This window comes from Myxine glutinosa, chromosome 8 (genome assembly GCF_964187855.1).
Source record: "Myxine glutinosa chromosome 8, kmMyxGlut1.1, whole genome shotgun sequence".
Taxonomy (NCBI): Eukaryota; Metazoa; Chordata; class Myxini; order Myxiniformes; family Myxinidae; genus Myxine; species Myxine glutinosa.
Window position 1 is genome coordinate 10,577,691 of NC_136268.1, and position 12,470 is coordinate 10,590,160.

Genomic DNA, 12,470 nt, shown 5'->3' on the forward strand with positions numbered 1-12,470 from the left:
CGGACCGTGTGTGTCGTCTGAGCCCTCGCTCGGCCTACATCCCGAGGCCACTATGCCACTAGCTTCACAATGTGCGAGCCACAAATAGTTTCTTGCAGCATTGTACAAGCTTTTATCCCCGAATAATTTTCACCTTTACTTGGTGCTTGCACCATGAAGAATGCTGTTCCACCAGACCACGGAGTAGCTTACACTCACTGTGACACCTCTGAATATTCATGAGTTTGTCTGAAGTGCTTGTTCACTCTGTCCAAACACGTTCCCATGGTTCTCCACAACCGCACCATGCCTCGTCTTATTTCCCTTACTAACTCGATGTTTTTATGATATATTTTCTTATTTAATTTATGCTCCTCTGTTTCTCCTTGATCATTACCGTACACGTTGTCATCTTGTCCTTCGTCCTTTGCAGCTGATAAGAAGGAGCTGGGTGCAGCAAGGCGCAGCCGTTACTACCTCAAGTATGGAAACCCTAACTACGGTGGAATGAGGGGTCTTCTCTCCTCCTCTTGGTAAACGTGCTTTCCTTTACACCATTTACATACTTTCTTAGACTGGTTTACTTCCTGTCCTAGTGTAACGGTAGTTGGACCTCTCTTGTACACCAATAAAACTTGGATAAGTGCTTGTACATGCATCACGAGTATCTTTTATTTGAACCTGGGATTTCAGCATCGTGAGCTTTGTGCTCAGAAGGGACCTTCAAACAGGCAAATCCAAGTTGTGGATTGCTCTGTGTTGTGCAGGAAACGACGGTTTCACACTCACCGCTTGCATGGCGATGCTGATGAACGGAGGGAAGAACGGGCCGGACAAGGCAGAAGGGAAGCTGTAGATTTCCGTAAAGGCAGACCAGGTATTTACTTGCATGTTGTGTTTGGAAGAGTGAGTTTATTATATATTTTTTGTCTACAAAGTCGAGGCTCACGTAAGAGCTAACACATTAAACACAAAAAACATAAACAGAGACGCATAAACATATAATAAAGGGAGCGGGAGACAAGAGGGGGAGAGAGAGGAAAGCACAACACAGTAGAGTTCAAGGACATCGGGAGATCTGTGGAAGAGAGAGGGTGGGGGGGAGGGAGGATACACGGTATAAAACAAGTGGACACCACTAGGAATTTCAGGAAAGAAAACGGAATTTGATAAAGGTGGATTTGTGTTGTATTAATGGGGTTAGAAAAGATCAAGGTTTTGGATGGGAGAAGATAAGAGATGGTGGTGAACAGCTGTTTTAAAGACCTGGAGGGAGGAGTGGGATTGAAGAGAGTGCGGGAGATTGTTCCAGAGGCGGGGAAAAGAGGAATGAAAGGGTGAAGGTGAGCAGAGTCGTGAGTCTTGATTTTGGTCGTTTCACCAGAAGAGGGTTGCTGGCAGATCTTGTGCGACCTGAAGGAATATTTGTGGGACAGAGCGTTAGGGGAGTAGGGGGAGCAATGCCGGAGAGGAGTCGGTGGAAGACAAAGACCACCAACCTGCCTGCGGTGATTAAGTGAAAGGCCCTCGGAGTTAGCTTCATCGCGGGAGATTCCAATGATTCTGAAAGCTTTTGTTTCAACAGCGTGAAGACGAGCAAGGTGAGAGGCAGGCGCACCAGCCCAGAGGGGAGAGCAGTATTCCATTGAGCTGCGGATGAAAGGCTTGTATGTGGTGAGAAGCTCAGATGTGCCAAGGAAGGACTTCGCACGACGGAGGATGCCCATTTGGCGACTGGCTTTTGAGGTCTGCTTGGAAATCTGGTTTTCCCAGGAAAGATCATGGCAGATCGTGAGACCCAAAAGCTTGAGTGACAGAACTTCTTCGTAAGGATTGAATGATCATAATCCTCTACTTTTGAACCAAATAATGATTTATATCTGATCTTTCCATTGGTGAAGAAATGTACGTTGGGTGATCATTGGTCCTTGGTATAAATTATGAGCAGGAAATCGTCACAAGGGAGCATTAAAAAAAGTTGTGCGCTTCAGAAAAACAATAATGCTCAGGAAGGGGTGGGAGTATGGGTCTATGTGCTACATCTCCACTGTTCTCAAGACATCAAACACAACTAACCTCAAACCCCTTCCCAAAACCTCCCTATTCCACACAGTTTACTTGGCCCTCACTATCCTTTAACAGTTAAATAGATTACCCTTTTTTACCAACATCCCTCCTTCCCCCCTTAAATCTGAAAATTTATTAAAGCTAATAACTTCATTTATTTTTCATTTTAAATTTCCCCCATGGGGCCTCCACTATCCCTACAAAGTTATTCACCATTGAGTGATGGGGCCAAAAACTTTATATATAGCACGACATCTCAAGAAGTTGTGGACGAGTTATGATGAAACTTGGTGGATGAGTTGGTTATGTGACAAGAACAAGCCGATTAGATTTTGGTTCAGGTGATCCAGATGCAGATCGGGCCTAACATTGGGGTACAAACCGTAAACTAATCAGCGTGGCGGAGGTATGCGCTCTACCGAGTGCTGTTCTACTTCCTAAATGGATCTCAAATGCACACAACGTCAATATTTTCTGATTACGTATTGTTGAAGTAGTGTTAGGGTTGCTAACTGACATTTTAAAATTACTAACTCTCTCTTTCCCTCTCTCGCTTTCCCTCTTTCTCTCCATGCCCTTGCAGATTCCCCTACTGATACGATTCCTGAAGAGGACGAAGGTGCTGGGAGTGAAGATGGTGCAGTATATGATGCTGGACGCGCTACCCAACGTCTGGCTCATTGTCCTGCAACCAAGAAAGATCCACATGAAATCCCAAACCACTCCAAAGGAAACCGCTCTAAAGCGGAGAGCTCAAGCTCTGACGAGATGGACTACGAGTTGGAGCTTCGTCGATTGGGGGGCACTACAGAAGTTCCCTCTTCTGGAATAAAACTCAGCCGAATGACTATGTACGCAGATGAAGTTGAGGCACAACTCAAGCGGATCAGGTGATTAAGTTTCTCTGTTTTTATTCACTTATTCGTTCAGTTATTACCTCCAGTTCAGAGGTTATGTTTTTACTGGTGTACATCTTGTCTGTTTGGTTTGTCTGTATGTTTCTTGCGAAAGTCGAATATTTTTCAAGTACAGTGAAACCCCGACATTCACAGGGGATACGTTCCTGAAAAATTCCGCGCAAGTTCGTGATTCACAAGAGAACATTTTAAAAGTTTAATATCACAAATGCACGAAATTTCTACAGTTTCATTAAAAGTGCTTACAGATAAGAATACAATGGAACCATCCCTGATATTCGCGGGTGATACTTTCCTGGAAAATCCGCAAATAGCGAAACCAGCGAATAGCGGGGCATTGTTTCAATGGAAAAAGGGGGGATAGGTTCCCGAGTCGCAAAATCCACGAATAAAGGACCAAACTGCAAACGGCGAGGCACAATCCGAAAATGTCGACGAAAACCCGCGAATGTCAATGAAAATCCCAGGAATGTGTGCCGTGGCATTGGTTCAATGAGGAAAAGGGGGATACATTATAGGTTCCCGGCAGTTCCTGATTCATAGAGGAAATTTTTTAAAGTTTAAAATGTTTTCGACCGTAAATGCACAAGATTAGTTTCACAAAAAATGCTTACAAAAAAAACAAAAAAAAAACGACAAAATCGGGTACCATTTCCAATTTATTGAAGAAATGCGCTTACAGTTTATTAAAATTGCTTAACCAGCTTAACCATACCGTACCGTGAAAGTAAAAAAAAAAAAAAAAACCACAACACCATCATGTACCTTTTAAATTTTTTATTTTACAAACACACGCAACTTTCAAATGATGATTATGACGGTGATGAATTCAAATCCCATGAATTCCTCGAACTCCGAGGATGACGCAAATGATAGTCCTGCAACGTTGTGCATTGAGGGAGAGACAGGACAGGCAGGAGAGGCAGCAGTTGAGGGTGTTGGCACGGACGCTGGTGAGGGCACAGAGGGTGACAGGAGAGGAAGGTGCTTGAGGGGGAGCGAGCAGGGCTGAAGAAATGGGTAATGGAGAGCTGCCTGGCAGATTGCCGCAGGTTTTGATGCAGCTCTTTGTAGGGGAGAAGCAAATCATCCAAGCCCCTCTGGAACTTGAGGTACCTTTCCATGACTGGATCAGCATCTTCCAACTTGCTGACAAGCGCCCGCATGCCATGCAGCAACTCGCCCCCCAGGAACTGGACTGTGAGGTTAGACCTCGACACCTGTTCCTCATCGACGCAAGTTCGTGATTCGTGATTCTTCACGAAAGACAGCCTTCTTTCACCTGAAAAACATCGCCCGTCTCCGTCCATCCCTCTCCTCCACGGCTGCAGAAACCCTCATCCACGCCTTCATCACCTCCCGTCTGGACTACTGCAACAGCCTCCTCTTTGGTTCACCCTCAATAATCACCAATAAACTCCAATACATTCAGAACTCTGCTGCCCGTCTACTCACCCATTCCCGGACCCGTGACCACATCACCCCCGTCCTTTACAAGCTTCACTGGCTCCCCATCCCCCAGAGAATCCAGTACAAAATCCTCTTGACCTACAAAGCCCTCCATAACCTGGCCCCATCCTACCTGACTGACCTCTCCAGACACACTCCCACCCGCAACCTCCGCTCTGCTGGTACCAACCTCCTGACCCCCCCCCCCATGCGGACCAAATTCAGATCCTGGGGGGACAGGGCCTTCTCCATCGCTGCTCCCACCCTCTGGAACTCGCTACCTCACACCATCAGAGACTCCTCCTCACTCACCACATTCAAAACATCACTCAAGACCCACCTGTTCAACACTGCATTCAACATTTAACCCACAGCATTTAACCCCTGACTATCTCTCTCCTTCTCCTTCCTTTTGCTTTGATTATTTACCTATTGATTTTTGTCTTTTTGCACTTGTTTTTTGTACTCTGTCAAAGCGGCTTTGGGCTTCTTGAAAAGCGCTATATAAAATAAATGTATTATTATTATTATTATTATTATCACTGCCCGCCTCCTCCTCCTCCTCCTCCTCGGAAACCGTTACAATGGCCTCCAACACCTCCTCGGTGAGGTTGTCGCCATGTGAGGCAATTAAAGCCTCCAACTCCTCAAGCTGCATGTCATCAAATCCATCCCCTCCCAACTGCCGTGCCAACCCTACAAGCACATGCCTCTCCTCAGTGTTATCGGGAAAGCCGGTAAAGTTTCTAACTGCCCGTGGCCACAGGTTGTGCCAGTACGCGATGATGGTGGAGGCTCTCACCTCATCCAGTGACTCCTTGATTGCGCCGATGCAGTGGGCAATGTTGAAATCCTTCCCACACTGCCCGATGGTGAGCCCTGTGTGCCTCCGTGGACAGGAGGTGTAATACACTCCATCACATCCAAAATGTGGCGAAAGGTGTGATGGGTGTAATACGTTTTAAACATTGAAATCGCACCTTGGTCGAGTGGCTGGATGAGGGAGGTGGTGTTGGGCGGCAGAGACATAATCTCGACGTTCGGGTGAGCCACGTTCAGGTTCGCGGGGTGGCCAGGAGTGTTGTCCAGGAGCAAGAGTACCTTGAACGCAAGGTTTTTGTCCACCATGTACCTCTCCACCTGAGGGATGAAACAATTATATGGAACCAGTAAGGAAGATTGCTGCCATCACCCAGGCTTTCCTATTGGCCCTCCAAAACACGGGCAGAGTTTGCTTGTTCTTGCCCTTGAGAGCCTCCGGGTTCAGGGAGTGGTATGACATCATTGGTTTCAGCATGAGGTGCCCTTTTGCGTTTGCACAGAGGAGAAGAGATACCCGGTCCTTGGCAACCTTGACTCCCAATGCTGTCTCCTCGCGCTTCGAGATGAAAATTCTTGTGGACATCTTTTTTCAGAAGATGCCAGTCTCTTCAGCGTTGAACACTTTTGGGGGTAGCCTTTCTCTTCTATCAGCCTCTCAAGTTGAGCAGGGAACACTTTTGCCACCTCGTGGTCCACGGAGGCATGCTTCCCTGAGAGCTTCACATTTTTGAGACCATACCACTCCTTGAAACGATGGAACCATCCCTGCTTGCAGTGAATGAAGTAGCGCTGCTTGTACCATCATCACTCGGCGCATCACTCGTGCTGGCACCACCTGCGCCAGACAGGTGATCGTAAATTTGTTTGGCCGTTTTGCGAATGGGAGGTCAACTCGAAGGCATACTCTTTTGTGTGTTGTCCTCGATCCATATACTGAGAGCCTTCTCCATCCTTTCTATGTAGACATCCCGGACATGAGTACGAAGGTGGTCACCCGATACAGCGCTCGCTGAAATACTGTCATCAATCGCCTTCTCGTTCTTCTGTATGTAGCGAACGGTGGATTCGTTGACGCCATAATGCCTGCCCACAGAGGCCGCACTCTCTCCTCTCGAAAGCCGGTCGAGCAGCTCCACTTTCTGGCTAAGGCTCATGACTTTCTTCTACCTCTTGGTAGTCGACACATCTCCGGCACTGGTCTTGCGCTTGGGAGCCATTATTGAACGATGAGCAGAGCAGGTCAAAAGCACAGGTCACAGCAACAGGATGAGAACAATGATCGAAATCGAGGACGGTCTATATATGAAGGATGGAGAGCATTGTGGGTATTGAGCCGATCTGATAATTTCAATACGTAATTGATTTAATGAAGCATTTGCATTCTATAATTTGCGGGGTTGACATATTTTCGTAGCTGATGGAACATCCCCCGAAGCGTTTTCATTGAGTAACATCTCTGATGATGCTTTACCATAAGTTGCCAGCTGTTATCAATTTAATGAAGCGTTTGCGTTCTATAATTCGCGGAGTTTACACATCTGGTTGGATATCCCGCGAAGCTCTCGATTATAGTCCAGCTAAAATTTGCGGCTGCAAAAGCCATGAAAACGCAAATCACACAGCAGGTCATGCTCGCGGCTCGTAGACGATGAAAACCACAGGGGCTATGACATTTTATGTCTTTTTCTTCTTGTTTATTCTACGACAGCAGGAAACCTTTAGAATAAAGCCCAATGGACATGGAAGGAGCACACAATATTATACATAGTAATACTTTTCAAAGCAATATAAAATGATACAAAAGTACACGCAAGAAGCGCAAACAACAACGACCACCACCATCACCACAACAACAGCAGCTACAATGACGTGTTATAAAACATCCATTTTTCATGCCTCCCCCGACGAAGTGGCTGGAGGCATTGTGTTTTCGGGTTGTCCGTCCGGTTGTCCGTCCGTCAATGATAGGTTTTCACTATCGTGATAACTTAAGAACGGTTGAAGGGATCTTAGATAAACTTAGTACAAGTATTTACAATGATTTAAAGATCAACTGATTACATTTTGGAGTTGAGGTCAAAGGTCATGTTAAGTAAAAATTATGTTACTGCGCTGACTTGTGAACCAGCAATGGGATTTTCACCAAACTTAGTACAAGTATATATTATGATGCAAAGATTAACTGGATAAATTTTGACATCAAAGGTGAGAGGTCGTGTCAGGTATAAATGTGATACTTGAGAACAGCTGACTGGATTTAAATCAAACTTGATAAAAATGTAACAAAAAATGTAAATGTAAATGTATGTATAATGTTGGTGGAGGCTTATCGGTCAATATCGCGGTATCGAAGAGTGCCATTCTAGTTTTGAGTGTTTCACTTCATTTCCACCTCATTGAGACTCACAGATATATATATATATATATGAAATATTTTTATGAAGTGCAACATGCTGTCTTTTGCTTCAACCCATTGGCCAAGCGACGAGTAGACACAGCTAGTGTTAATGAAATGAGAGCTGTCGTATCCGCACTTCTTGCAACACATCGTCTCACTCCGCTTGGCATGGATAGTGGGGCAGATTTGTGAAATGATTGTGGGTTTTGTGGTAAAAGCACCAAAATTGGCATATATGATGTTAAGGACCTACTAATTGATTTTAGATATAGTACCAAGCAGGATTTTTTCCGAGAAGCCCATAAAGTGGAAAAATCCAAAATGGCCGCCAGCCGATTCGAAATATCTGTTAATTGTCATATCTTTATGAATAGTCAACGCAGAAACCTGAATGAAGTGTCTTTTTGTATGTTTCTGTACATGACGAATCCAATGGAACCATTATTTGCTTTGAAAAATGCATATAAATCAATATAATGGTCAATTTCAGGTTGAAATTCAAGATCGCCACCATTCGATTTGTCCATATCTAGCAAATGTCATATTATACACAGTAATTCATATCACACCATGGATGAAGTATGTTGTAGATTTATTCACATGTCAGACAAAATGGCACCACTAATTAAGAAAAGCTGAATTCATAGTGACCAATGGCAATGCCAAGTTCTATGATATCGACCGGATACATAAACAGTCGACTTTACTTTATCATTTATACTACGAGTTGCAAATTCTAAATCATATTAAGATGGAGGAAAAAATACCACACAAACTAAGTGACATATTATATAGATCTACACATTTGTATCCAATGCATATATACTCGATGCATTATACATTAAATAACACTTCCCATACCATACATCATTACATTGTTGCCGATTACTTTGAACAACACCATGAATTTTGCACTTTTCAAGTTTCTGCTGGTTCATTTATAGAATATTTACCCAGCGTCGAGCCTTAAACATATTCACACTTCTGTGTTGATTATGACATGTTGGACATTGGGTTTAGATATTAAGTAGTACTTGATAAGTACACTCTGGCTGAAACATTTCCCTCAGTGCGAAAATGTGTATGGTTTTTCTCGAGTGTGAATGTTTATGTTACATTGAAACAACTATTAGTTGCTCTCATTGTGGTCACAATTACCACTGCAACGACAGAGTGATGTACATTTAAGAGCAGCTCTAACACACTTGCATAGTCCCCTACAACCTTTCTGGCACCCACACCTGAGCAACTCGGAACAAGATGCCACTGCCTCTGGTAATACCGTCCATAATGGTTGCCAACCCTGTGTGGCACTCTTCTGCCAACCACATGTCTCTGGTGATGGAAGTACTGGACAACGGACAAGTGCCTGTCCCCACACATGTCCACCTTGGTATACTGCCCGTTTTGTGTGCTGTAACAGCGCTCCTCTGGTGGGTGGTATGGTGTCGATGGACCTCGCTTTTGTAGTGAAGATGTGTTTCCTAGCTGAATCAACGTTAGATTCTGTGCATGTGCGGTCGTACAACAGGACGACATACTTCTCGAGCACAGACATGCAATCGTTGAGCGACGTCGGGTCCGTTAGCAAGGTAGAGAATACTGGTGTCACTTCAGTGAAGGACTTCCATGTGTCGAACGCAGTCTTTTTCCCCCGACCAGCGAATGACGACACCGTATCACAACCAGTGAAGGCGTGAAACATAGGAAGTGCACGTGCCTTCTCACTACCAAGCTCAGTGGCGATATCGTGGGCAGGAATGTACCTCAGGTGCTTTCCAGTGCCAAAAGCAACCCAAATTTCAGTGTTTTCAAGGCGTGCCGCAGTTGACACTGCCAGGACGAGCACGTCTGTATCCACAGTACGCAACATGATTCGGCGATACCCTCTCCTTGCTGCATCGACTGTATGAAGGAGCATCCGTGTGTCTGCCTCCTCATGCGTACATGGTGCTCGAGATGAGATGTCCTGGTGAACTCTCGTGCAGAGCACATTCTGACCGCATGTTGTATACACATCCTTTTCCGCAGAAAGATGTTCTACAACCTAAATTGGCAAAGAAAAGAAGCTAGATTAAATTTCATGTCATTGATATTGTGTAGTTTACAATCGATTCTACATGTATATGGTTTTTTTTAAAGCCAGTGAAATACTGAAAGCTTACCTGGTGTGCCAAGAAGTCGAATAGTTCTGTCTTGTTGTCTGCCAATCTCAAGAACTCTTGCCAATTTCCTGGGATCATGTTGGATGGTGCAACACGCCGCCGAACACCTTTTCCTCGATTCTCTCTCGCAGTGGTCTTCAGACTCTCTTCCAGGTACACATCCCAAATTATGTCAATTCTCATCACGTTGCGCAGCTGTGCTTTGGCATAAGGCAGAAATACCTGTGTAGCATATTCTTGCAACGTTTTGATGCCAATGGGCCTGAGCATGTTGATGATTGCAGCACCATCCAATATGATGACATCAACTAATGGAGCATCCCCACATGATGTGCAGCACCTTTCCAGACATTCAACAAGATCAGACTTCGACCCAAACCTTAGTTTTCCCAGCTGCGACAATGACGGAGGGTAGGCATGATTCTCATGCTGGAAGAAATTGTCCAAGTCTCCGTCACGGGTTTGACAGGCAATGTACAGTCTGGAAAACAATGCACAGTCACTCTTGAGTGATGTCACGATCTGTTTCGCTTTGGACGGAACTCGACATGGTGGTCGGCTGAACAAAGGCATCTGATTTTTACATATGGGATCAGATACTGGTGTAATTCGCTCCATCACTCGCTCAGTCATGTACTTGTCATACTGTTCCTGGCCTGTCTTCTCTATCGCACGCACAGTTTGGACAACAGCTGGATCAGCAACATCTCGGCTGTCAAGTACCAGGAGGTCATCACTCTCTTCCATGAATGGATTTCCCATGTCTTCTATTACTCGAACAAGAGCAGCAGTCTCCTTAGCAAATGCGACTTGTGCCGAAGCAGTATGCTCGTGGTTAGGTCGATATTCTCCTTTACACCATCTTCTGTCTTCCTGCTGCTGGCATTGTATAATTTGACAAGGCAATTTGAGTGGTACTTCGCTTCCTGGGCCACAAGGTCACGAGGACTGATTTTCGCAATCAACCTTTGATCCTGTATTTTTAGTGCACATTGCCTAACCCTATGTGTTAGTTTTGTTGTCATCGCTTCATGCAGAGGCGCCATCTCCGTTCCAGATTCATCACAGAAGAAGCATTTTGAATCTTCTGGAGATTCTCTGTGTTCAGCCTGCGTTAACATGTATGGTATTTCTCCAGGGGTATTGGTACATGCAGTTGGAAGTGAAGCTAGTTCAACTCTGGCGAGACGACTGGCACAGCACTTCAAGCGGCATGATGCATGCCATTGGGCATGATTGCGTGCCAGTGTGTGTCCAATACCGTCTCCTTCATCAAGCCTACTTATGTCGATAGGTAATGGCTGGCTGTCCAAATTGAGAAAACTGTTCAAGTTATCACCGAGAGTATGATATCCAGCACCGACGTCGGGACGTTTTGATTTGGCTGGACAGTTCAATGGTTTGTCTGAACGTTCCTGGCATAAAGCACAAAGACTCCAGTCAATAGGTTCATTTGTGGCCGCAGGTGATCTTAATGTCTCTCTATGAACAAGCTTGCACTTCTTGCGTGTCGACATGATTTCAGTCACTTCTGTTCAGTCACCTACAACGACAAAAACATTAATATTATAACGACAATAACCTATTTCGTTTTCCCACACCTAATTACTACAAGATCCTGCAAGGCACGATGGACAATCTTAGCCAAACGATGATGCAATGAGGTGAGGGTATCATTGTATTCCTCCTGTTTGGAAAGACATATTCATACGATATATATATTTTGGGGAAGATATGACACTCGGTATGGGTGCCGCACGACACAAATCACAACCATGTTATTGTTTTTTTTATTGATGGTGCGACTGTGGCTGAAATATGTATACTGTCTAATATATAAAATACACTTCATCCATGGTGTGATATGAATTACTGTGCATAATATGACATTTGCTAGATATCGACAAATCGAATGGTGGCGATCTTGAATTTCAACCTGAAATTGACCATTATATTGATTTATATGCATTTTTCAAAGCAAATAATGGTTCCATTGGATTCGTCATGTACAGAAACATACAAAAAGACACTTCATTCAGGTTTCTGCGTTGACTATTCATAAAGATATGACAATTAACAGATATTTCGAATCGGCTGGCGGCCATTTTGGATTTTTCCACTTTATGGGCTTCTCGGAAAAAATCCTGCTTGGTACTATATCTAAAATCAATTAGTAGGTCCTTAACATCATATATGCCAATTTTGGTGCTTTTACCACAAAACCCACAATCCTTATGGATATTTACACAAATCTGCCCCACTAGGAAAAGGCCAAACCAAAGGACTCGAAGCCAAATTATTATGTTTTCCTGTTTTGCTGCAGAAAAAAATCTTCCCCCAAGTGCCCACTTGAACCCAGCAAAGTCGAGGAAAACCGCAGGGATATCAAGAGTCGTTTGGGCCGACGAGGGTCATCCAAAAGCGAAGAAGGGGGGTCAAAGGATGCACCAAAGAAAGGCCCAAAGGACACCTCCAGCAAGGGTATGAATTGTAGCGACTATTTGTAAATCTGTGCACACTTTGATACCAATGTTGTTCAACCCATAAATCACAACCTCTTCTGCTCACAACTACAACATATTCCTTTGAACTTCATCTCTAATATCACTCCAGCTTGTAGCCACCATCATCCTATTGTGCTGTGTGTCCAAATGTACCTTCCAGTCAACAATT

At 44.5% G+C, this 12,470-nt stretch overlaps 1 protein-coding gene across 5 annotated transcripts in view; it reads left to right on the forward strand.

Moving 5' to 3' along the window:
* Positions 1 to 12,470, forward strand: part of NCBP3 (nuclear cap binding subunit 3) — a 39,184-nt gene that overhangs the window by 17,100 nt on the left and 9,614 nt on the right. For all 5 annotated transcript variants that reach the window (XM_068123921.2, XM_078782932.1, XM_068123923.2 and 2 more), the window contains 4 exons: positions 413 to 512; positions 747 to 856; positions 2,630 to 2,936; positions 12,121 to 12,278. In XM_068123921.2, the coding sequence (XP_067980022.2) occupies positions 413 to 512; positions 747 to 856; positions 2,630 to 2,936; positions 12,121 to 12,278 (675 nt within the window). The remainder of the gene's footprint in view (positions 1 to 412; positions 513 to 746; positions 857 to 2,629; positions 2,937 to 12,120; positions 12,279 to 12,470) is intronic.